Source organism: Panicum virgatum, chromosome 1N (genome assembly GCF_016808335.1).
Source record: "Panicum virgatum strain AP13 chromosome 1N, P.virgatum_v5, whole genome shotgun sequence".
NCBI classification, from domain to species: Eukaryota; Viridiplantae; Streptophyta; class Magnoliopsida; order Poales; family Poaceae; genus Panicum; species Panicum virgatum.
The window spans coordinates 64,312,284-64,338,554 of NC_053145.1; the positions used below are offsets into that span (position 1 = coordinate 64,312,284).

At 51.6% G+C, this 26,271-nt stretch overlaps 1 protein-coding gene and 1 pseudogene across 3 annotated transcripts; one reads left to right on the forward strand and one right to left on the reverse strand.

Moving 5' to 3' along the window:
* Positions 1-35: 35 nt before the first annotated feature.
* LOC120657437 (serine/arginine-rich splicing factor RSZ21A-like) lies at positions 36-4,559 on the reverse strand. Of its 2 annotated transcripts, XR_005668179.1 has the most exons (7): positions 4,402-4,556; positions 3,659-3,760; positions 2,056-2,144; positions 1,567-1,810; positions 1,180-1,291; positions 969-1,094; positions 36-859 (listed from the first exon to the last, which is right to left on the reverse strand). XR_005668179.1 is itself a non-coding variant. In XM_039935741.1 (6 exons), the coding sequence occupies exons 2-5, from the start codon at positions 3,745-3,747 to the stop codon at positions 1,210-1,212; spliced, it is 504 nt and encodes a 167-aa protein (XP_039791675.1). In that variant the 5' UTR covers positions 3,748-3,760; positions 4,402-4,559; the 3' UTR covers positions 55-1,094; positions 1,180-1,209. The 2 variants fall into 2 exon arrangements, 1 of the variants encoding a protein (XP_039791675.1); XM_039935741.1 differs by having other exon boundaries at positions 55-1,094; positions 4,402-4,559.
* Positions 4,560-6,440: 1,881 nt separating this feature from the next.
* Positions 6,441-9,574, forward strand: LOC120657438 (annotated as a pseudogene). Its single transcript, XR_005668180.1, has 2 exons — positions 6,441-8,167; positions 9,000-9,574. The product of XR_005668180.1 is annotated as a protein CYPRO4-like (transcript).
* The last annotated feature ends 16,697 nt before the right edge of the window (positions 9,575-26,271 follow it).

Genomic DNA, 26,271 nt, shown 5'->3' on the forward strand with positions numbered 1-26,271 from the left:
GAAGAGAAGTTCATCATTATAGGGCACATTGCAAAGGTCCTCGCTCACTCAAGATTATACCTCAAATCTATACATTATTTTGTGAACATACTTGCATACAATTACAATTATATTCTAGAGAGAGAAAAATATTTATACGACTGAACAGGTCCGACAACACTGATGAGAAAAGAAAACAGCTTAAGTTATGAATAACTTACCACAAATGCACAACAATAAGCATTATCCAAGTTACGAAGAATAACTTACCACAAAGGCACAACATAAGCATTATCCAAGTTACGAAGAATAACTTACCACAAAGGCACAAATAAAATAAGCGACCACTCGTGGTTTTGCAGTGAAGGCAGAACACAGGGGCCATGGAGTGCAGAACCAAACAATGAATAAAACCAACAAGTCAGTCGAAGGCTGCGCCTCTTGCTGATGTCAGCCTGATCAAAAGTTCCTTGGATACCCAACTAGGTGCAGCTGAAGGCCCACACTTGGCTCACCCCAATCCCCAGCATGCGCAATTGCAGATTTATTTTCACACAGCAGCGTTAGCAACATGCTGTGTTCTTGTTCTATGAAGAAAATCAATCGCCCTATTACTTTCACGAGCTGCATTTGTTAGTTCCCTGTAACTCAAACCTTACTAACTATTTAGAGGAAAAGAATGTTACTATAATCTGTGACGAAGTAGCATCTTCGGTGAAGAATTTCAGTCATGACGACTTGATGAGACATCGAAGGCAGGGAGTAATAGATGGTTGGCATTCATTTGCAGGCAAGGGCGTGCGAAGAATGAAGGACGAACAAAACCATGCAGACTACAACTGAGAGTCGTAGATGGCCGAGTCGTTTAAGCAGAACACGCCTTTTTAACACACAGAAGGTAATGTCTTAGTTGCATAATACATCCAGATCTTAATATCTTTTAACAGCATAATCAAGACAATCACAATATGCTAGATAAAGTATTAAACCTGAACTGAAGTCATGCAGCTGACGACAGTTCTGAATTTGTTCTTAGCAGCCAAACCAAGGAGCAAGTTCTCACACAGAACAAGAATCAGGCAGACTTCAGGTCACCAGTACAGGCATCATTATCTCTGCAAAACAGCATGTAACAAGGTAAGCAAGCTCTATAAATCCATCTAGCGACTTAGAATTGAGGATTTCACTAATTTGAATTACCCATTATAGCCTATATTGGTCGCTGTTGTATTACGGCGACCTGCTGTAGCTGCGTCCACGAGCTGGAGAAGGACTACGACGCCTCGGAGAGCGGTAACGAGGGCTGTAGCTTCTGCAATCAGAGTAGTTAACTTAGTTAGAGCTATGTACTATGTAATTTCAAAAAAAAAATAGAGAAGCCTGGTAAATGACAAAATCAGTTTGGCAAAGTAGAAGTAAAAAGGCAGGCTAGCCAAGCCCATGAAGAATCGACAATAGGAGAGCATTAAAGCAAAATCATATCAGTTTTAAAGAAAGAAATAACCAACAAAGGCTGAACAATAGTCAAGAGTCAATTTACACAATCCAAATCTACAAGCTAAACAAAAAGAAGAAAAACCTGGTTACCTTCTACTATAGCTAGGACTCCTACGGTATCTGGGGCTGCGACTGCGGCTGCGGCTGCGGCTCCTACTCCTGCTGCGACGTCTTCCACTGCCTAGACCTCCAGATCCAATACGCAGACGACATTCACGTGCAAAGTGCCCAGTCTCACCACACTCATAGCACTTCGACTCAGATCCACCATACCGATCACGACCACCACGACCACTGGAATTACGAGATAGCTCAACTCTCCATCCATTCTTACCTACATAGAAACCATGCATCGAAGTATAGTTAATGCCAGATATGAATAAGAACTAAACGAGTAACAAAATGCAAATCCAGAATGATCAAAGTTTTGCATCATTCACCACAAACAAGGTTCAAACTGGAAGCAAGTGCTACAGCTGATCAAATAAATTTTCAAACAATTTCAGGAAATTTTGCATGAAACTAAAGAATGTCCAGATCCAGACAAAGCAAGTTCAACCAAAACGGACAGATACATACCATCTATATCACGAATTGCATCCTCCGCATCCCTCCTGTCATCAAAATCGATAAATGCAAAGCCAGGTGGTTTACGTGCAACCCAGACACTGCATTAGAAACAGCAGTTAGCAAATGGCTACAGAAGAAACAAATCTAAACTTAATATTGTAAAAGCAAGAAGGCATAAAGGATATGCAACTGGCAGCTCACTAGAACCGACATGAAGATGAGTATCAATGAATACCCTTAAGATCAGAAACACTTTTCATATAAGAAAAAAAAAACTTGGAAGGGACTGAACATTGAACAATGAACATAACCAACAAATCTAAACTTAATATTGTAAAAGCAAGAAGCCATAAAGGATATGCAACCGGTACAACTGATCAGCTCACTCGAACCGACATAAAGATAAGTATCAATGAATACCCACTTTCCATATAGGAAAAAAAATTGGAAGGGACTGAACACTGAACAATGAACATAACCATCACAAAGCACCTCTCTATCTCTAAATATGAAAAACTTCTATAGGTGGATGATATTGTTGGATTTGGATGGTCAAGTTCAGAAGTTTGACACTACTACAACAACAACAACAACATAGCCTTTTTTCCCAAGCAAGTTGGGGTAGGCTAGAGATGAAACCCGAAAGAAATAAGTTCAAGGTTCAGGCACATTAATAGCTAGTCTCCAAGCGCTCCTATCCAAAGCTATCTCTTTAGAGATGTTCCAATCTTTAAGGTCTCTCTTAACCGACTCAGCCCACGTCAGTTTAGGTCTACCTCTACCCCTCTTTACATTATCGACTAGCTCAAGGACCCCATTACGCACCGGCGCCTCAGGAGGCCTTCGTTGGACATGTCCAAACCATCTCAGCCGATGCTGAGTAAGTTTCTCCTCAATTGGTGCCACCCCGACCCTATCCCGAATAACTTCGTTCCGGACTCTATCCCTCCTTGTGTGCCCGCAAAACCACCGCAACATCCGCATCTCTGCTACACTCAGTTGCTGCACATGTCGCCTTTTTGTAGGCCAACATTCAGCACCGTATAACATCGCCGGACGAATTGCTGTCCTATAGAATTTGCCTTTTAGCTTTTGTGGCACCCTCTTGTCACAAAGGATGCCAGAAGCTTGCCGCCATTTCAACCAGCCAGCTGAAATTCTATGTCTAACATCTTCATCAATGTCGCCATCCTTTTGTAGCACCGATCCTAAATACCGAAACGTATCCTTCTGGACCACCACTTGCCCATCTAGACTAACGTCTCCCCCCTCATGCCTAGTCGCGCTGAAATCGCACATCATGTACTCGGTCTTGGTCCTACTAAGAAGTTTGACACTACTGTAATCAATAAATTTGGTCAGGCAGTCGGAGGCTCGGAGCCTTTCGAAAGGAAAGATCACAGTGTATGAAACAAGACTAATGAACTGGGAAAGAGATTTGATTATTTCAAGCTCAACATAAACATTTGACCAACAATACAAGGAAAGTGAAAAGTTGGTTATGCACTATCACCTTCCCCAATAATTTATGGAACCAAATCGCTGAAGCATCATAAAGCTATTACTGCTACATAAACATTGTTATACGCAAAAAAAAATTAACAAAAGTTACCTTCGCAGAACTCCAAACACACGAAACTCGTCTTCAAGTTCCCCAGAAGTCACCCGGGCATCCAAGTTGCCAACATACACTCGGGCCATTGTGAACAGATTCCTGAATTCAGTCAAGTATGGAATATTTGAGCTAATTAAAATCTGGACTCTCAAACAATTAACCGAAAGACACATTCACAAATGGTATGTCTAAAGGACAAGGCAAGGGACAAGTATCTGAAATAAAAAACCACCCCACTAAACATCACACCAACACCAAATGCCTTGAATCGTAATTCAACAATCTGTAAGATTGTACTCCACAAACACGTCTACCAACTGATGCTTTGCTGCTACAGCTAAAAATTTGAAACGTAAAAAATTTCCCACAATTGTAGTGAGAACCATAATAACAAGGGAAAAAAAACTCACATGCTTTTTTGCAAAGCTAGATACCTAAACCAAAGAAGTAATTCAAGTGATACTATTGAGCAGCAAACCTAATAGGCGTTAGGGGAATACGCTATGAACGAGCAACAACTCCACAGCGAGATGGGCACGGTATGATCACTCAAAACAAAAGGCGCTAGCGAATCGAACCACCTGCCGAGCAGACGAACTGCAAAATCGCCCGCCCAGTAACAGGAATCTACAGGAGACGGTGACAAGTACAACAGGTACGTATCTAGGGTTCCGAAATCTGAGGCAATTAACTGATGCGGATACAGACGTGATACGAGATCAGAGGGGATTGGGTTCCACCTGCGCGGAGACAAGACGAGAGAAGGAGCGTGGAATCGGAACGGGCAAGTTCTCGCCCCCGGCGGCTGCAGGCGCGGCGGCGGAGGGCAGAGTGAAGCGAAGCTTCTAGTTGTGTGTGGAGGCGACGGCAGGGAGAGCCAGACGGGGACGGGTGACCGGGGTCGCAATATATCGGGCGTTCACGCGAGCCTTATATTCGCGTGGGCCTTGTTGCACCTTACCCAGCTTTCGCCAGGCCCGGCCCAACTGTCGCCACTGCTTTCCTAGTTGGAAAGTTTTTTTTTGACTCCCTCGACTTTGAACCGAATCTATTTTTTCTTTCCGAACCACAAATCCGTCCATCAGCTTTCTCAGACTCACAAAACCAAACCATTCACATAAGGTTGCCCGCACTGGGCACCTGTAAATGTTACTGAAGGAGCCGATAGCGGACAGGAATGCTGCAGCGGCGTCCGCAAAAGCTCCCTGTAACGTAGCGGGGTACAACATGGGCGCCCGGTTGCGCCAAATGAAGCGGAATTCCCGGACGCCCCCTACCTCGTGCGGTGGCCCCACCTCGCGTACGGAAGCAACCGCTCCACGCGACCACCTCGCCTCCGGTGCTAGGCGTCCTCGCCGGCGCGTCGTCGCAGATTACGGCCTGGAGGTGCGCGAGGTGCGGCCTGGCGGCGGCGAGGGATAGGGAGGGAGAAGGGGGGCCAGATCCGGCCGCGCCTCTCGAGCTTGGCCTGTCGCCGCGGGGAGCATGGCCCGTCGCCGTCGCCGCGGGGAGCATGGCCCGTCTCCACGGGTGTGAGGAAGCGGGGCTCGAATCCGAGCGAGACGAAGAAGTCGAGCTTGGGGCGGATGATGCGGTCGGGATCGAAGTTGAGGAGCAGCGGGTCCTGGCGCACCGTGCGGGTGACCTCCGCCACGGAAGCGGTGGCGGCGGCGGCGGGGAAGAGGCCGCAGGAGACCAGGTAGGAGACCGTGACGGGGCATGGCTCGGGGTCGGGGGCCACCGCGCGCGGCGGTCGAGTAGTAGCTGCGTCGCCGAGCTCGAGCCCGTTTGCCCCCGCAGCCGCGCTCGCCTCGCGCCGCGCTGTGCTAGCGCTCGCGCGGGCCACCGCCGCGCCGTCGCTGTCGGGCCGCCGCCGCTGCCGCTTGCCGTGGCCACGCCACCCGCGCGGACCTCCTCCGCTGCCGCTTGCCGTGGGCCTCCTCAGCTGCCGCTTGCCGAGGGCTGCGACCGAGCTTCGCGGGCAGCGCCGCCGCAACCCGCGGCCAAGCTCCGCGCGCCGTGCCGCTGCTGCTCGATCCGGTGGTGGCCGGAGCGGATCCGCGGCGAGGGGAGGGAGCAGGAAGGGCAGAGAGAGGAGGGCGGGAGGAGGGAGCCGGAGGGCGCCGCACCGCGGCGCAGAGGGCAGCGCAGGGGGAGAGAGAGAGGTAGGCCGCGGGGGTTAAAAAAAGAAAAGAAATTCTGATTTGTGGACCCCACATGCTGATAGTTGGTATAGAGAAAAGACTATAACTATAATGGATAATGGAGACTATAAAATTTTCATCATAATTTGATAATGGAGACTATAATTATAAATTAATTACAGAAAAACATATATCTAAAACTAAAAAAATTGTGCTAAAATATATCATATAATATGTTCAATGTGTAGATTTACTTACGTGGAGTTCAACAAAATTAGATTTTTTTGTGATTTACTGTGATTTTTCAAAGATTTAATCAAAGTAAAAAAAATAAAAAAAATCGCTGCCACCTCACCCTCAAACCGCTCAGAGAGGTTGTTTGCATGATTTTGTAAGTCTGAGGAGGCTGGACGGACGGTTTTATTGTCTAGTGATGAAAAACAAATTCGACTCAAAATTGAGGAAGACAAAAAAAAACTTTTTCCGTGCTAGTTCCCTTCGCCCACCTCCCTCTCCACGTCAAAGGAAAAAAAAATCCTATAAAAAACAAGAAAAGCAAATCCGTTCATCCTCTTCGCGAAGCAACCTCCTCGCCGTCCCCGGCGCGTGGGGCGCGTCGCGTCAGGCGTACGCACCGACCATCCCCTGTCCTCCCCGCGCTCCCCGCCGCGTATATACACCCTCCCCGCCGCTCCGACCTTACTTTCCCCGCCTCCATCGCGATCTCCTCTCGCCTCCCGCGTCGCACCTCGCAAACCCCGCGCGCGGAATTCCCCTCCGCAGCAACCGCCATGGGCGGCTCCCACAGCCGTGAGGACATCGACCTCACCTCGTCCGACGAGGAGGAGTACGAGGAGGACTACGACTCCCGATCCCCCATCTCCGAGCCCGCCGCGAGCGCGGGCCAGCGCGACGACGACCTCCTCCGCACCGCCACCCCCGCGTCGCTCGAGGCCATCGACGCCAAGCTCAGATCGCTTGATCTCAAGTACCAGCGCCCCACCGCCGCCAAGCTCTACCTCCACGTCGGGGGGTCCTCGCCCTCAGCGCGCTGGGTGCTCGACGAGCGCCGCGCGACCTACGCCTTCATCGACAAGGCGAGCGACGACGCCTCCTCCCCCAGGTGGTTCCTGGAGGTCCGCCCGGGGCCGCGGGTCTCCGCCCCGTGGACTCGGCGCTCCAGCTGAAGACGAACCCTGCTCAGCGCCGGGCGGACTTCGCTGCGGGCGGCTCCGTATGGGCTCTGCGACTGCCCACCGACGCCGAATTCCGCCGATTCGGGATGGAGTACGAGCGGTGCTTTTTCGAGAATACGTACGGGGTCGAGGCCACGGATGAGGGCCGCAAGGAGGTGTTCGGCGCTGACTTCGCCGCGTGGGCGCGCCCCGACGAGGCCGACGACGCCGTTTGGGCCGACGCGCAGGAAAGCCTCAACCCTCCCGTCACCGCTCCAGCGAGGGACCTCCTTGAGCAGTTCGAGGAGGAGGCCGGCGACGGCGACAGCATCCAGAGCCTCGCGCTTGGAGCGCTTGACAACAGCTTCTTGGTCGGCGGCGCTGGGATACAGGTTGTCAAGAACTTCCAGCATGGCTTGCACGGAAAGGGCGCGTCGGTGAGGATCTCACGTGGCCGTGGTGGCAGTGGGAACGCCTATTCGACACCGAAGAAGGCTCTCCTTATGCGCGGCGAGACAAACATGCTGCTGATGAGCCCTGGAGAGGCTCTGCGTTCTAATGGTGTTCACCATGTTGATATTGAAACTGGAAAGGTCGTGGCCGAATGGCAGTTCGAAAAGGATGGAACTGACATTACAATGCGAGACATTGCCAATGACAGTAAGGGTGCGCAGCTGGAACCTGCCGGATCGACATTCTTGGGGCTGGATGACAACCGGTTGTGCAGATGGGATATGCGCGATGCCAGAGGCAGAGTGCAGACTATTGGTAGCTCATCAGAATCACCAGTGCTAAATTGGTCACAGGGCCATCAGTTCTCGCGGGGCACTAACTTCCAGTGCTTTGCAAGTACTGGGGATGGTTCAATCGTTGTTGGTTCAGTGGACGGCAAGATAAGACTCTATTCTAAGAGCTCAATGCGTATGGCAAAGACGGCATTCCCAGGGCTTGGGTCCCCAATTACACATGTCGATGTTACGTATGACGGGAAGTGGATTTTGGGCACAACAGACACATACTTGATTCTGATCTGCACCATCTTCAAGGACAAGGATGGCAAAGAAAAGACTGGGTTTAGTGGGCGGATGGGAAATAGGATTGCTGCACCAAGGTTGCTCAAGCTCACTCCACTAGATTCGATTTTAGCAGGGACTGACAACAAATTCCATGGTGGGCAGTTCTCATGGGTAAGTCCTATTTTGAGCAATAATAATAGATGTTCCTATTGCTAACCTGGTTAAATTAAATAGAAAGCTTATTCAGATGTGCATGTTAAGCAAATCATCTAGATTTCTCTGGTCTCTGGTCACAGTAACAGTCTATTATTGCACAAACTAATATATGCAACTGTTTTATGTCCATAATGGCTGTTGTTTAGCAAACTTGCTGTTACGGTGGTGTAATCCGACCACATTATTGTCACAAGATGCAACTCTGTACCAATTAAACACCAGTTTACGAGGGAAAGAACTTGTTGCCAGTGTTAAGTGTTCTATGCATTTTACCTCCTCTTCATGTTTAATTTCGAAGTGGTAAAAACTGGTATGATCTGAATCCAAGTCAATTTAGACTGCATGCTTCTAGTACTACATCACATTGTAAGAAGTATCAGTTTGAGGTAGTGGTCATATAGATGTATTCCTTATCTACCATTTTGCAGTCATAATATAGTTGTTTATGTAACCTTGAGTACATCCTTCAACGATTGGGATGGCAAAAAATAAGCTTGCTTAAAGACCACCTTCAAATGTATCCCACCTTTGGTATTTCTCATTGCCTATAATGGTAATTTGCTGTTCAAATTTATTGCATAATAATAGGGGGGTTATACTGGCAATATTATGAGTCAACGGTCAGTTACAACACCACAATCAAGTGCTCATCTACTAGCAGTTGCTATTTCCTTACAGTGATCATTTGTTTGTAAATTGGCTTGTTTGAAATCATAAGTTTTGTATTCTGCAATCTCTTTGGCATTCATCTGATGTCTGTTCCTCTGTATCTCATTGATTTCCTCAGGTAACAGACAACGGTAAGCAGGAAAAGCATCTTGTTGCAACGGTTGGCAAATTTAGTGTCATATGGAACTTTCAGCAAGTCAAGGACAGCAACCATGATTGCTACCGTGGTCAGCAGGGCCTTAAGAGCTGCTACTGCTACAAGGTCGTCCTCAAGGATGAATCCATTGTTGACAGCCGCTTCATGCACGAGAAGTTCGCAACTAGTGACTCTCCCGAGGCTCCTCTAGTGGTTGCGACGCCGATGAAAGTCAGCTCTTTCAGTATAGCAAATAGGCACTAGCTCTGGCAGTTTTGATTTTTCTTTTGTTTGTGTAAGATAGTGTGGGAAGTTGCAGATTCCTGTTCGTTTAGTGGTTGGTTTGTTCGTTCTCATACACGGTTTGGTTGGTTTCGTTACATGGTTGGCTGTAAAGTTTCTTGGTACAAAGCTGATTTAGCTTCATTGAGGAAGTTGGTAACAACTTGTGTTTGTTATCATTTGTTGTGGATCAGTCAAGTGGTTTGCACTATTTGTTTGGTAGGCATCATGTGTAAAAGGATTTGCATATATAAAAATGTGGATTTCAGACTCGAGTCCATGTATCCAGGTGAATGAATGTACGTTAACTATTCCTCAAAATAAAAGTCTGTCTGTAACTACTCGGAATGCTACAGTATGGATGTCTGTAATTTTTTTTTAAAAAAAACGGATGCTCTGCAATAGCTTAGCATCAATCTTGCAACTATTGTGTACGTATTTCGCAATGAATGTTGCACGAAACATGATATTCATGTTGTGATAGGATTTTCTATCCTATAGTCGAATGATAGAATTATTTTTTTATAATATAAGTAGTAATATTTTATGTTAATTTTTATTTTTTCGTCGGAGCGTTCCATGCATCGGACATCCTAGGAGCGCCGTATATAATTCTCGAGTCTAGATTTTTTTTTTCTCTTCTTCGGTCCATGCGTGTGCATCACACATTTGGGAAGCCCATTTGTCGATAAGTTGAGTTCGCTTCTGTGCCTTGTGGACCTCAAATGGGCCATAACCCATAAGCCAGCTCATTCGGAGTAGTAGGAGCAGTAGAACACTGGCCCACCATGTCGAAACGACACAGCCGCAACGAAGCATCATCAGCCAGTCTCCGCTGCTCATGTCCCGTGGGGTTGTGTAGAACACCGGCAGCTGCCAAGTGCCTTCACAATTCACACACATTCTGCTGCCGCACCGGCACGCACGAACCATGATGACGAAGGCAGAATGCCATCATCACAGGCGCGGCACTCCACTATTCCGGTCGTATCTAATCACTGTGCTCAACTAGCCAGCAGTACGATTAATCATGAGGTGATGGGCAGCAATTAACAACCCAACTACTGATCCAGTCTTCTAGAATCCGGATAAGGCACCCAGCAACAGCTCGCTGCCTGCCCGCGGCGACGTACGGTACCCCGCCCTCACCTAACGTCTACTACGCACCCGGCATACCCCCATCCCGCGGTGGTTGCGCTTGCTGGCGCCCTTGCCCGCGCCGGCGGCGGCACGAGCACGACACGGCTGCTACTGGCTTCGCCTTGTGTCCAAGGGAAGGGCCCCGGGCTAGGAGGCAAAAGGACTGGCCGCCGGACCGTGTCCAAAGGCCGCGTAGCATTTGCTGGGACGGTCCTCTGCTTCTGCCTGCCCGCCTGCCGTGCTTATCCATCCATCCAGCTGAATGGGGCTCGCTTTTTCCTCGCGTTTTCGGTCAGGTACGACGACATACCGCAAGACGACGGCATCGGCGGCATAAAGCGCGATTCAGTAGTCGGGGCGGTTTGATCGTCCCAACCACTTGTGTCAATCGCACACGATGACCTGCCGCGCCCCATGTCAACCGACGAATGGCAGCACTGCACGGTCATCCCGAACAACGAATGGGTGGAAGAGGCGTAAAAAGAAAGAGAATGGATGGAAGGGAAAACAAGTCTCCGATGGCCATGTCACCCGGCGGCGAACGGTCGCCCGCTGAGGCCGCGACACGTCTCCCGCGCCCGGTCCCCGGCTGCACGACAGGTTCGGCTTACTTGGGCAACCGGAACGTGCCCCCCCCCCCCCCCCCCCCCCATTTTATCTCCATTTCAGTAGTAGCACCACGTCTCTTCCATCCCAACCGCATAATGGAATCTCCCACCTCGGATTGCGATGCTCGCTGAAATCGCAGTAGCACAAGTGCACGAGCCACGACCACAGTGGAGGCGTGGAGCTCCGGGCACGAAGCAATGTCACGCACGCATGCGGCATCTTCTCTTGTCGCTTCCTGTCTCCGGGTCCTCATCCTAGAGCCGCAGCAGGCGCGATAGATCTGCCTGCCTGCCCCGTGCTCGGGGTATGTGAGGTTAGCTGTTGCGTGCGGCACCGGCGCGCCGTCGCCATGGATGGTGGATTGGTGGATGCACAAGTTACTGGCAGAACACCACCCTTTTTCCACGATTCCCGCGGGGCGGCGGTGGTGGTAGCCCTGTCGTGCCGGGAACGCGCACGTCGCCCCGGGTCTTGTCCCCCGTCCTGCGTACCGGATCATTCCACAGCAGGCTTTAGTTAAATCAGCTGGTCGATTTGGGTAGCATTGAGTAGTTGAGGCTAATCCAGACACTGACGGCGATCATCAGAGGCACGCAGGTCGTTGGTCAAGCATGGTTGCGGCTCGTATACGTGGCCACGTGAGATCCCAGCAGCCGGCAGCTGAAAAATGGCCATGCCGTCCTCAGCGATTCACCATGCGTGCGTGTAGGTGCACGATGTCAGTGACAATGCATGCGCGTGCCTCAGAATTCAGATGCAATGGAATTTTTAGCATGACCATAACCTAGTCTCCTTATATATATATTAGGAATTCAAGATGTGCATGATGGCAGCTAGTACAACGTTGCAACGACTGCCACTCCTCCCCTGGCGAATGCCGGTTCTTTTCAGACCTGGCGTTGCCCCGGCGCAAGGCGTCGCGGATATGTTATCCTACAGCACCACGCAGCCCTGGCATCAGATTGGCACAGGGTGTGAAGGCAACCAGATAAGATGATGCGACCCAGGGCGAGCGTCTCCAACTTTCCCAATAACTAAAGTGATCTCCCCGGGATACACGGTGTACGTATTCGGCGCGAGGCATTTCCCGTGGCCCAAACATGGTGCCAGAATGCATGCCCGGAACTTGCCCAACTGCCGGCCGACAAACTCCGCTTCCTCCCCGGCCGGGTAAAGATCACTGCCGCTGCCTAGCATGGTGAGTAGCCGTGTTTGGATCGTGTTAGGATCCTAGCGCACACGTTTCCCAAAAAGATAATCTCGTATGCATAGAGTACTAAATGAAGTCTATTTGCAAAACTTTTTAAAAGATGGATGTAACTTTTTTGCGACGAATCTAATGACAGAAATTAATCGATGATTGGTTACAGTGATGCTACAGTAACCATTCTCTGATCACGCGGTCAAAGACCTCGTTAGATTCTTCAGGGTTTCTACCGCATGTTTTCTGGAATTGGTTTTGCAAACTGACTTTATTTGACACAGTAATTAGCAGTTAAATCTACTACATTTTCTAATCTAGTCCAAACCAAACAAGGCCATGGTCCTCTCAGTTTGTACCGTCCCCAATATGATCCGATCCGAACCGTTGCGAGGATTTGCAATTGTTACCACTTGAGACAAGAAGATCTAGAGGTCTCCCCTAGCTCGCTTTAATCCTGGGCTTTAACTAGCTTGTCCAGAGGTCAAACCCCATCCCAGCCGGAAATCTGCCGGAAAGCAAAAGCTATGCTACGCATGCAAACCCCACCACTACTCTCTGCGCCCAACTGCTGCAGCTGCTAGCTGCTCGCTATCCTCATCCTCAGAAGCGAGAAGGTAGAGGTAGAGAGCTAATCGCCCCGGTCTTTGTGGTTCAGACTTGAGACGGGCCGGCCCGATAATCTTATCCCCAGCATTGGATTGGATCGGATGCGACCAATCGTTTGACCGCCAACGACGCTGTTCTGACGAGCTTGCAACGATATTCTTTTCAGTTTTATAGCACACGGTGGTGGTAGTAGTAGTTGCGTCTGGTCGAACGCCGCGCCCGGCGGACAGGAGTGCATCAGAGATCAGTGCGTGGGTTAATAAAAGAGCACGGCATCCGCCCGAGTGATCTCGGGCGATTTTTCTTTGACCCAGACGTCAGTCGCCGATTTTTCTTTGACCCAGACGTCAGTCCTGTCGCGCCGCGCCGTGGAACATGGCTCGGCACAAGGGGGGGGGGGGGTTGACTTCTCGGCACGCCCGGCCGGCACCCGGCAGTTCCACCGCGCGCGCCGCGTGTCGGCGACACGGCACGCCGGCGGCACGGGAACGCGGGCCGGGGGCCCGATCGAGGGAGCTAGACGAGAGGGCGTCAAGCATTTCGGCGGTGAAAAGAGGCGCCGCCGCGAACGGGCATGTTTTGTGTTCTGAGCCGCCGCGATAGGGGGGTGGGTTGGGTCAGGACGGGCGTGCCCCTGCCTGGCCACGGCGCGACATAGCACGAGATGGAGTCCAAGGCAAGAATCCTGCCACGGATCGAGTGCGCCGCCGCCGCCGGGAGGGGGCCGGGTCGCCGCGCGGTGCGCGCACGCGCCGCGCGGCCCGTCGAGCCGTTGCTTTCTTTCCCCGCGAGCGCGAGGTGGGGGAACGAAGGATGTGCATGCAGACGCAGTGTGGTGTAGCGCTAGGGCTTTTCGGCACACAGCGAAGCCTCTGGTGTCTGGTGTGGTCGTTGACATCTGGCCTTCTTCCGCATCCGGTCCGGAGTGCTGCGGCGAAAAGTCCGCCTACTAGCTTCCAGACCTGGCGTGCGAGTGCCATCCTTTCCAAGGAAGAGGTTCGCGCCTCGAAATTTTAACGCGTGTCGCTTGCTCGCTCGCTTTGCAGTCTTGCAGAGGGTTAAAGTTGCGCAAACTCTATTAGACGACCGGTCACGCCATCGACTGGTCGTGCGACCCGCCCGCGACGCGCGCGCCGACGCCGCCACCGGGTTAGGGTCCGGGGTTGCTGGGGAGCTTCATCCCCGGTGGGCCTAGAAGGGGTCGGGGGCGGAGGCGACAGGCACTGGGCGGAGGCGGAGGTGGCCGAGAGGCCGCTGGAGCGGGCGGTGGGAGACAGCCGGTGGGCGGCGGGAGCGAGGAACGAGAGCGGTTAGCGTGCGGGCGGTGGTGGGCGGCGGCGGAGGCGGCCGAGGCCGCCGGAGCCGGAAGTCGCGGGGGGCGTGGCACCGGAGCCGGAGAAGGACGCGGCGGCGGCGCTTTAACCCGCTCCTTAAAGTTGAAGACACGAAAGAAGTGGCCAACAACAACTCGCATCACCCGCACAATCTAGTGTGAGACCTGGACACAACAATAATGCGTGTGCTCTCCCAACAAAAACTCACAAGATTTCTGGCTGCTGCACGAGGTTGTTTGCTGCACACACACTTACACTTGGTAGCCTGCGGTTCGCCGTTCGGGCAGCCTCCCGTGCCGCGCAACAGGACGCGCGAGTCGCGACAGCGAGGCAGTCCTGTCCGCGTCCCACACCTCATCGTGGGATCGACAATCGATTGAGCGACGGAGCTCTCGATCACGACTTCACGAGCGTGGGAAGACTCGGGCGCGTCGACTCGTCAAGTAGAGGGCCAGCGCCTCGTGACTCCTGGCGCGCTGACTTCTCGCTGCCTGGCGCCGGGCGCGTTTCCCCCTGGCACGCGTGACTCGCACGGCATCGCGACGGCGGCGGCCCGGCGGTTTCCCGGCATGAGCGCACGGCGGCGCGGCCGGGTTCGTTGATTTCTCGCGCGCGCGAGGCAGTAAATAATACAGTCTTCGGTCAGAGCGGTGGAAGAAACCACCGCAGGGGTCGTCGCCGGAGTCAGAGGTGACGGAGGCGAGGGTGAGATCGATGTCGATAAGGGCGGATCGATCGGATCGGAGGAGGCCGGACCCGGCTCGGCGGCGAATGTGGCGGAAACACGGTGCGAACGCGCACGGCGACTCCGACATGGTGTCGCACGATTGATCGACTGCGTACGTTTCAAGGAAGCAGAGAACGAACGAGCTAGCGGGAAGAGTACAGTCATGATCGACTCATGAGCATTAATTTACCTGATCACATTTTACGTGCATGCAGTTCCCATCAAAGAAAAAAAAATACTGACAAAAACGTAAGGCCTCCTCCAAGGACTGTAGCTAGGAGCTAGCACAGGTGGAGGAGAGAGGCACCGGAGCACTCGCGCGCACAGTACCACACAGCGACTAGAAAACCGTGCATGTGAGAGGGAGGTGTGTTGGACAGCGTGCGCGACGGGCGCTTGTCAGCGCGCTAGCGCATCTGTTTTGGTACTGTTCACCGAGTAAAAAATGCATGAGCTAGCTAAGAGTTCACCGATGGAGGAGGCCTAAGAAGCAGTTCATCAAACCGTGTTCGGCTGGTTGAATCTGGGCTGCTGCTGGCTGCTGCTGTGCTGCTTGCTGCGCTGCTAGGCTGCTGCTCGAAGCTGCTGGCTGCTGCTGCTGAACAGAAGATTCCCCACCAGCCGCGATCCACCTGCAGTTCCACACGCGTAGAGCGCGTGGACTTTTAACTTCACGGTCGTTGTTACGAAGATGCTACGGCCATCTAAACGAGTATAATAATAAACTAGTAGTGCGCGCATTTCTCCTGATAGTATATATAGTGCGCGGTCACCTGCATGCTATATGCCTAGTACGAGTGGCAAGTAAGTAGCATTATCCGGAGATTACTTCACTGCTAATAATCCGATGGGTAGGCCGGACTAGTTTAATTAGCCGCGTGGAGTAGCTACACTATCAAGCTCTGCTGCCGGTTTTCATTTAAGGCTGCGTTTAGTTCTAAAAAAAATTTACGCACTATCCGTCACATCGAATTTTTAGACAGAGCATTAAATACAGTTTAAAAAATAATTAATTACATAGTCTAACGGATTCTTACGAGATGAATCTAATGATACTAATTAATTCATAATTAGATATTAATTATCAAATAACAACGAAATGTGCTACAGTAGTCAAACCCAAACTTTTTCACCAACTAAACACCCCCCTAAAAACCGCAGGCACATCATTCACGTTTCGGGCAAATCCAGGCCGGGCCCACTGTGACACTACTGTTCACCTGCATCTGCAAAAAGTTTTTCTTTTTTTACTCTCGTACCTAACTCGATCACCGAGACCACCACATCGATGAGGGGAGGGGAGGGGAGGTCGTACTCCTACCCCTCCCCCGAGTCCCGACTCGCAGTCGCCGCCCCATGGCCATGCATGCAAGATTGCAATTGCTTTGGTACTAATAAATAATGTTATCTCTGTGGTCGTAGGATTTCCCTTTTGCAGATCGATCGCGTGCCAGCCAGCCAGCCAGTTCGTCGAGCTGGCTGGCTCACCTTGCGGCAGTAGTTAAACGAGGTGACGACCACGACGACGAGCTGCACATGCGGTACGCCGTGGACGACGACACCCCTTCAGTCCTTCACGCACGACGGCCAGCGGAGGATCAGGATAGGATCAGATCACCAGCGGCAAGTTGCAATCCGTACGGGCTAGGGCCTCCTCCAGACGACTGCTGATACTGGATGAGAGTAGCACAAGTAGGCAACGAGGGAATTTTCAATGCATGAAGTACTAAATAAAGTTTATATGCAATTTTTTTTTAGGAATGAGTGTAATTTTTCGCGACGAATCTAATAACGGTAATTAATCGATGATTGACTACAGTAATGCTACAGTAACTATCCTCTAATCATACGATCAAATCCCTCATTAAATTCGTCTCGCAAAGTAGCGTAGGAGTTATAGAGTTAGTTTTATAAACTAACTTCATTTAATATTAGTAATTAACGATCAAAATTTGTGCTACTCTTAACCAAACACGGCTAGGCCTGTTCGAACTTCGAACAGGGCGTGGGGCCCCCAAGACAGTGGCTTACGCGGCACGGAACGCGGGCCCGCGGGGAGGGGGTCGAAGGGGGGACCTCCCAGCGCGTGCTTCGCCGTCGGCTTTTTTTTCCGTGCCTTTAGAAGGGCCCAGCAGGCCCACACCTGTGGCCCTCCTCCTGCGGTCCTCCTCCTAGACCTGGGCATCCTCCGGGCCGGGTCGGGTTCGGGTCGGGCCAAAAAAAGCCCGGTGTTTTTTCTAGCGGCCCGTGCCCGACCCGACCCGGTGGCCGGGCCGTAAAATTGAGCCCGCACCCGACCCGACAGCCAGTCGGGTCGGGTCGGGTTCGGGTCGGGTCGGGCCGGGCCTATGTAAAATGTCGGGTTCCTTCGGGTTTTTCGGGTTTCGGGTCAAAATTTTTAGCCCGTGCCCGGCCCGTCAGTCATACCGGGTCAAAAATTTTGACCCGAGCCCGCCCATCAAACTCTTCGGGTCGGGTCGGGTCGGGCTATTTTCGGGCGGGTTGGGTCGGGTTCGTCGGGTCGGGCAGCCCATGCCCAGGTCTACCTCCTCCGACCTCCTCACGGCTAAACAAATCTCTCTAACTACGATTCCTGCAACAAAAAGAGCTCCACGTCGTACCACATCATCAACAAAAATCATGGCCGTCGATCCGGCGACCAACGGCTGGCGGCTGGCCGAGCCCCTCCTCCCCGCGGCTCGCTACTAGCGGCCACTGACCGAGGCCACCCCCGCCGGCTCCTCGTAGCGCCGGCCTGAGCTTCCTCACGCCCGCAGGGAAAGGGCCCGCGGCCACGTGCAGCCTCCGGCCGGAGATAAACAGGAGAGAGAGATGGGAACGCGGCTGGCCGCGGCGAGGCCGAGGGCCGCCGCCCGAGACCTGCCGCGCGCGCCGCTGCTGCCGCCTCCGCTCCGCCCGGCGCGCTCCGCTCTGGCCGGCCGCCCGCCGTGCAGGGGATGGAGGTGGAGGGAGCAGCAAGACCGATCCCGTTGGCGAGCTGGCCCACCGCCGCCTGCTCATCCTCGCTGCGCGCCTGGAGCTCGATTCCACGGCGAGCTCATCCTTGCTGCGTGCTTGGAGATCGATTCCACGGCGAGCTCCAGATTTCGCGCCTGCTCGCCTCGGGCCGCCGCCACTGCAGCCTCTGCTCGCCACACATGGGACCCACACGCGGCCTCGTTGAGGAAGTAGAGCGAGAGAGCCGCCCGTGGATCCACGGCCCCTGCTTGATTCGGGCGCGGCAGAGAGAGAGAGTCGCCCATGGATCCACGACGCCAAGCAAAGCAGAGAGCGAGAGGAGCTCTATGCGGGATTGGCTGCCGCCTTCTCGATCCACGCACGGGACGCGAGTGGCGCGGGAGCAGGGGAGCCGCGGCCGGCGCCGGCAGCAGGGGAGGCGAGCCAGCGAAAAGTGCGGCGCGGGACCAGGGGACAAGTGACGAGGAGGAGGAGGAGCTTCGCCTCTGGCGACGGAGATCGAGAGAGAGAGCTGCGAGAAAGATCGAGAGAGAGCTGCGAGAAAGATCGAGAGAGAGCCGGAGGCGCCGGAGGTGGGGAAAAGAAGAAAATAGAGAGAGAGAGAAAAAAGAAAAGGAAAAAAAAGTGAAGGAAAAAATTCATTGCAAAAAGAGAGAAAAAAAAGAAAGAAAAAGAATGCAGGACATAGAAAAAAAAGAAAAAAAAGATGAGGAGATACAAGCTCGTAGTTCGAATAGTTGAATAAAATATAACGGAAAGCCATCCGCGCTCGGGCCATTCCTGGCCCTAGAGCAGCCACATCGCCCCAAAAATAAAATCGGCCGTCCGATCGGACCATCCAATGACTATGAAAACGACGTCCACCACCGCCGCCACCCAAGCCTCGCTGCGGACGCCCCCTGCTGCGACCCCGTCGTGTTCCGACCACCGCGCTCCGCTCCGCCCGCCCGCCCGCCACCACACAGGGTATGGGGGTGGAGGGAGCAGGGGAGCCCGATCCCACCGGCGAGATGGCCCACTACCGCCTCTCCATCCCCGGGCTCGCGGTCCCTGCCGCCGCGGCCGAGCCCGGCTTCGCGAGTCCAACCCAATCCGCCTTGTCACTGTAACACCCCGGGTGTTTGCACAGTAATTAAATAAGTGTCCGCACAGTAATGGTGTAGGTTTGCTTTGCATCATGTGCTTGAAATGCTTAAAAAGGATCTTTTTGTAATTATGAAAGGGTATATGTGTAATTATGATTTTATGCAAGGTCCTTTCTGCAGTTGTGTTGAATAGGTTGTGTAATTATAGTTTTAGTGGAGGGTGTTTGTGCAAAATTTCAGTGCATTTAATGCATGGTAGTCAATTTTGCTTAAAGGTCTACATTTGAAGTGAAATTGCTTTGAAAAAGACAAAATTCCTGGAATTCAAAAATCCTTCAACGATTTTTAATTTTAACTCTTGAATCTTTGGTCAAATAAATTTTTGCACAACATAAAAGTTGTAGATCTTGAAAAGTTGAACAACTTTTATGTTGGGCACTTTTCCATTTGAGCTTTGGTTTAAAAGTTATTGCTTGTTTACAGAAAGGTCCCTGGAACTTTTGGAAATTGCAAAATCGCCCTTATGACCATCTCCCCCTCTCTGCTCTGCTTCTCGCCGCCGGCCACCGACAGCGCCGCCCGCCGACGCCTTCCCGGCTTTCCCGGCCATCAATTCGCCGTGCGCTGGCTCCCACGCGTCGCCGGCGAGCTCCTCCCCCTCCTGTTGCCTCGCGCTGGAGCCCCCACCCCTCGCCACGCGCCCCCGCCGAGCCCAGAACCTCCCCGGCGGCCGCCACCGCGACGCCGCCGTGGAGAGCCCAAACCCGAGGCCCAGCTCTCGATCTTTCGCGCGCCTGAGCACTACAAGAAGCCCCGCGCTCTATTCCCCTCCTCTTTTAGCCAGTTCCCTAACCCCACGCCCCAGAACGCCGCCGCCGCTCACCCCGAACGCCGGCGAGCTTCACCCCGCCGCGGAGCCGCCACCCCAGACCCGCTCTACCCCTACAGCCCCCACCTTTAGCACCGCCTCGACCTCGCGCAGCTCCCAGGCCACTTCCCCTCGCCTGAACCTCACCGGAGCACCCTCGCCGTCGCTTGCCTCCGCCGCCGACCCGCCCTGCTCCGCCGAGCCGCCGCTTCCGAGCCCCTCCGCGCAACCCTAGGCCACCCAGAGGTGCGCCTTGCACCCGTGAAGCTCACGCACCCCTCCCCTCTCGCCGCCGGTGAGCCCCTCGCCGGGAAACGGCCGGTCAACCGCCGCCTCCCCTCTCTGACCCGGCCCAGGGACCTCGGGTTGAAAGGAAAGAAAACCCAGGGGGTTATTTGCATAGGCCTAGACTCAGATGAATAGTGCCAGTAGGGGCTGCTTTGTAATATTTTCAGTGAACTTTGAAATTCTAGATCAATTCATAGAAAATTCGTAAAATAGCAAATCTTGATGTTTTGGAATCCTTTTGAAGAGCTCTATGCAGTAGAACCATAATATGTTAGGCTTTAGTAGCAAGTTTTTGCTGTATAAATGGTTTTGTGTCACTAGATAAAGAAATACTAGATGTTTAATCTTTTTCTTATCTGATGCTTGAAAGCTGATATTGCTATGAAATTTTGGTGGTAGTTTACTTATGTAACACTAGCTTTTCTATAAAAATTTCATGGTCAGTTCTCTTGTGTAGCTATTTATTTGTTTTAATCTTTGTTTAGTACACTTTATTTATGGTAAATAGTTTCTGTTTGTAATAAATCATGATTTTATTTTTACATGTTCTTTTTGAGTAGTTTAGTTTGTCCAGGAAGTTTAAGCTTCAGTTCATGGCTAGATCAGTAGTTAAAATTGATTTTTGTTAAACTGATGTCTGTTTTGTTTATTTTCTCAGAATAAATTCTATGTAGATAAAATCATGAAAAATTCACAGTAGCTAGATCATCCCTGTGTAGATCTCATGTTAAATTTTGAGCTTCTGATCTTCTTTAGTTTGACCTGTGTAATTCTTGCTTGTTCTAGATGTTATCGTAGTAAATGATTTTTTTTGTTTAAATGGTTAAATGTCATGACATGATTTTTACAGGGTAGATTACTTTGTTCACGTTCTGTTTAGGGTAATTTTGGTAGATTTTAGTACTATTTGTACTCTGATTTGTTAATTTATTTACAAACCATGACTTACTTGTATAGGAAAATCACCACCACTCATTTTGTGAAGTTAGTTAACTTATTTTGTGCTGTTGATCATAATGCCTTGTGTAGTTAAATTTGTTATTTAACTACTCTATAAACGATTACCCATGTTTGTTTTTAATGTTGTTCTTGCATTGCATATAGACACGACTGCCTTATCGGACGGGACGTACGAGCTGATCCCGGAATCTGACGGAGGTGATCTCGAAACTCAAGTGAACACTGCGGAACTAACTGAAGCCCCGAACCAAAGTTCGGAAGAGCCTAGCGCTGAAATAGTTAGCAATTACCGAGAAGGCAAGCCCCGGACATAACCTATATTTCAAATTATTATCATTTACTGTTGTTACTTACTTGTGCATTTACAGTTCTTAGGATTTGAATTGAAAACCCTAGATGCATGATCCTAGGAACCTATGTACTGAACACTAGACCTGAGTTCGACTATCTGCTAAGCTTATAGGAACGGTAAAAGTCGAGTGATTGTCTGTCACTCGCGAGCTTTATAGGAATTGCTTGTTTACTTTCTGTTATCAATATAAGGACGACGGACGGGGTTGTGTTCGATATTAAATCCTATGTGAGACCCCGTCTGTGTTGATGAACTTGCTAAGGTCGCGGTGTGTGGTAGTGCTGGTTAAGTTTTTGAAAGTACTAGTCACATGCCGTAAATATGGTACGCGGCAAGCCTAGTAGCCGATTGGACCGGGGAGTGGATATACCTCCCACTCTCTCAGTAGGGATAGGTTTTATTATATGTTGCGCAACACTACGACTTCTAGGGACAAGGTTCGGCATTGGAGCCCTGTAGTCGGGGAGAGTGGCACTATCCACAAGCCGGAAAGAAAGGTTAACGGTTGTTTGGGAATGACCCGACGGTATTCCAGACGTGTGTGCTAGGTTACCCTTGCAAGGTTGAATTTCGATTCAGAATCGTCCGCCTCTCACGATGAAATGAGACTGCTTGATCTCTTTGCCACACAGAGTAATAAGAGCAACAATATTCTTATTAATCTTGATGCTTGCTTAGAAGTTCCACCATGTTTGGTTAGTAGATGCTTACATAGAATGGTTAATCAACTAGAATCTTGAAGCTAAAACTTGAAAGTAAGGACCTACTCTTTATTGCTTTTCAGCAAAGGAAAACCAGAGCCTTACAAATGCCTTGCATAGTCTAGCTAAGGTGGGCTACTTATACCCGTTGTCGGTTAAGTCTTGCTGAGTATTAGAATACTCAGCCTTGCTGTTGAAATCCTTTTTCAGGTATGAGTTTTGAGGATCAGATCGCTAGCTTGACCTATCCTTGCGCTTTGCCTCCTGGCTGGTCCGTAGAATGGGATACGTCTTCGGCCGGCAATGACTATGACGAGTGATACCCGGCTTGGGCTAGCTTGGTATACTTTTGGCGACGTGTTGTAGAAATCGTGTTTCATCTTCCGCTGTTTAGACTCTGAACTTATAATTATGTTTTGTAGAACTGTTTTACTTAAGTTGGTTTTGTAATAATGGTTTGAACTATTTTGTAATCACTACTGAACTTGCCTGTGTTGTAAAATTTGTGGTTGTAATATCTCTGGACTCGCCTTCGTGCGAGGTATGCTTGTTCGATCCGAGAATCGGTGGTTGTATCGGGACGTTACCCGACAGACCAAAAATTGTTCCGTTTGAAGTGCGTTTAAGCTAATGTTGCCTTTATGGTGATGGTTTACGCACTTGAGCCGGGATAATTTATGCGGTTCTGCCACAGTCACCGACCACCGCGGCCTCCGCGCAGGTGTCGAAGATCCGCACGCCCGCCGCCGGCCCGAGCTTTGGCTGCCTGGTCGCGGCTCGCTGGCGCCGGATACGACCGGCGCAACTCCATCTCCGCCCCTTCCACTACCGGGGGGAGAGAGAGAGGGATATAGAGAGAGAGAGAGAAAGAATGGGGAGGAACCAAGTGAGGGGAGGGGCGCAGGGCACCACGACGCCGCGCCAGCCCTCGCCCGCGCCGCCCACCACCGCACGCCCCGCGAGCCGGCCGCCGCCGCGTGCCCCATAGCCCGCGGGCAGGCCGCCGCCACTCGACGTGCCGGCCGGTCTGTACTTAAATGATAGCGACACGATAATAGAATGCCAAAAATATACCACGACACCTATATGAAAATAACAAAGCGACATAACAAAACGACAGGAACTACTAGATACATTAACTATTGTTTGCATCAGCTAGGGTACTACGTCACGAGATACAAGTCCGCCTTTCTAGTTGGACAGGATCGTCGATCGGATATGGCCCCCGTGATCTAGAATTCCAAAATTACCACTATAGGCGAGTTAGCGGCGTAGCGCTTGGATCTCTGCCTTTTGCTCTTTTTGTGTCCTAGCTACGGAATGGCGGCGCTGAGCTGAGGTTCCGTTTCCACGGCTTGCTTTGCTTGTCTCACCTCTGACGTCGACCCCGTCGATTGGCGTGATCTTCGGCGCGCGACTTGGCGTCTACTCCCTCTGTCTCAAAATAAATATAATAATAGAGTTTTTAAAATTTATCTCACAAAAAATATTAATTTTAACCCACCTACCATAAAAGACAAGCTAACTTTTAGAAGATTTTTTAAAAAGACAATTAACACCTCATTCACTCACAAAAAAACAAAGGATATTTTGATAATTTTACACTTAATATTAGTTTGTGTGAATTAATTCTAATATTGTATTTATTTTGAGACGGAGGGAGTAAGCACGTCCATCTAGGGCACTCGCCGGAGCTTATCTGCATCTATCGTGGCCGCCTCCTCGCGCCGCCCATGCCTGGCCCTGTACCGAGGTCCGAGGATGTATTGTGGTAGCCGGCGGGCGGCGGCGGCGGTTCGTAGATGGGGCAAGGGGCACAACCGATGATGAGGTCAAGTAGCTGTTTAGATGGGCTAGGATACTTTCGGTATAAAAAAAGTATCCGATAAGACCAATGGAAATTATGATGCTTGTTGCTCGCTATGAGTAGCATAGCTGGTTTTGTGCTCAATTCATATAGCTGCCGAACAATCTAAACATAAGATCGTAAATTCCCTCCTCACTCCAAACGCTATGTCGGATTCGGATGCTGCGTTGAAACTTTTGTCGTGGGCCATGGATGGGCCTTGAATGTGAGACCTACCGTAGTTTAAGAGACCGTATACGACGACCTTTCCGCTTTTGTATTTTCTTGCTGCGCAGTCGTCAATACTAATCTGGTGAGAGGAAAAAATAATCAATATCCAGTGTGTTTCAGCCGGCACGGTCCGCCGCTGGGGTTTCCGTTGACGAGATCGGCCGATGTGGACACGCGGGACGGGATGCCGCCGGGTGAGCGAGCGGCGAACACGCCAGGCGGCCACGTGGCGCGTTCCGGCCACAGCAGTAGCAAGCTCTAACGTCAACCTGCTGCGACCGTGACGTGTCGTGCATACGAGGTAGGGACCGTGTACGACGCCTGGTGGCGGTTGCGGTTGCGGGCCCCACCACGCTCCTGATGGTGCTGTTTGACCTCCCCAACCCACCCCCGGTAACAACTAGTACAGTAACGTGTAGCCGTGGTGCGCAGGTGGCCGCTGCACGTGGACGGCTCCTGTCCCATATGATTGCGGTAACACCTACGTGGAGGCCTGTAACTTCTCTACGTGCACGTGTCGCCCAACGACTTTTAAAGCGACGTCCGTCCCCAAATGGCACTGGGTTTCGCAGGCTCGCAGCAAAGAGCATTTGGAGGGCATGGACGTGGCGCTCCAGCAATTCATGGCCGCTGCGGATACCGCAAGCCGGCAGGCGAGTGCTCTCCCTTGCTTGCTCCCCCGTGATTGCCTTAACGAGCCCCACACCCCCGTCTGCAGGCCGCAGCAGCTGCCTGCCTGAATCGGAGTGGTTGATCGAGTGTGTTTAGTTGGTGAAAAAGTTTGAGTTTGGCTACTATAGCATATTTTGTTGTTATTTGATAATTAATGTCTAATTATAAATTAATTAGCGTTATTATATTCATCTCGTACGAATCAGTTAGACTATATAATTAGTTATTTTTTTCAACTGTATTTAATACTCATGTGTCCGAAAATTTGATGTGACGGATAGTGCACAAATTTTTTAATGGAACTAAACGCGATCCATAACTTGTGCCTCACGGTCAGGGGCGCGGCGGAACCTTACTGCCAGTCTGCGGGATACATTCGGCTGGCTGCGTCGCCGCTAATGATTGCCATAAAAAGAAATAAAAATCATCTGCAGCTTTGCTGGAATGGTAGCGCTCCAGCTGACGCGTGGATGAGTGGATAGGATAACGTCTGGCTCCCATTGCTATTTGCAGATATTTGTGTGCGCACGGAACTCACTTCTACTATTTCTTTTTAATTTCTGTACAATAAAAAAGAAAAGTCCGAGGCATTGTGATGGTCATGCGTACACGTCCAGGCGTGCAACTCGTTGCAAATTTGCAAGGCCTGAACGTCTGGGCCTGGACGCCTGGACGGTGAGGTCGGCAACTCGGCATGGCGAAGGCGGCGGCCCCGCGCGACGCGTGAGAGGCCCCGATGCGGCGAGATGCCCGCACCTCCCACGCGGCGGACAGCCAACGCCCAGCTGCCCGCGGCGCGTGGCTCCGGGCAGGAGTCCACGTGAGCCCCGGCGTGACGTGACGTGACGTGACGTGGCGGAAACGGATTTGGGTTCCAGGCTTTTGCCCGGGGCCGCGCCTTTGGCTGCGCGGCCTGCTGGCCAGCCTGGCGGCCACGGCACGCGCGAGAGGGGAGGGCCCGGAGCTTTATCCTGTCGCGGGTGACCGGCACGTGATGGTCGGTCACCGGGGGGAGCGTAGCAACGTGCGGTGCCGCAGCTGCAGATCCGGCGAGGCGAGATCGGCAGTTACTGTGCACAGCCATTAACAGCTGTGCTGTGCAGTGCAGAACAGCTTGAGTCGGGAGTTACTGTTCACCCGGACGCGGCTTGTTCCTCGGACGCGGACCGGAGGTGGGCAGCCGTTTGTCGCCCGCCCCCGATAGATAAAGCGCGGCCAGTGAAACAGATCGAGGTAAACTCGCCGCACGGTTGGGCGCTGTACCATGTTGGGTCAATTCATTAGGCGGCCTAATCTTTCAAAAATTCATGAGGCCTCCATTTGCAACAGTTGACGTTTCAAACCATAGATTTGCACTAAAGTGAACTGCA

What these genes read in the sequence shown, in the direction of transcription:
- LOC120657437 (XM_039935741.1), bottom strand. Translation starts at nt 3,747, where the DNA reads ATGGCCCGAGTGTATGTTGGCAACTTGGATGCCCGGGTGACTTCTGGG. An exon ending in GTGTTTGGAGTTCTGCGAAG is followed by an intron (nt 2,145 to 3,658) that starts GTAACTTTTGTT and finishes TTTCTAATGCAG; the next exon opens with TGTCTGGGTTGCACGTAAAC. An exon ending in AGTCCTAGCTATAGTAGAAG is followed by an intron (nt 1,292 to 1,566) that starts GTAACCAGGTTT and finishes CTCTGATTGCAG; the next exon opens with AAGCTACAGCCCTCGTTACC.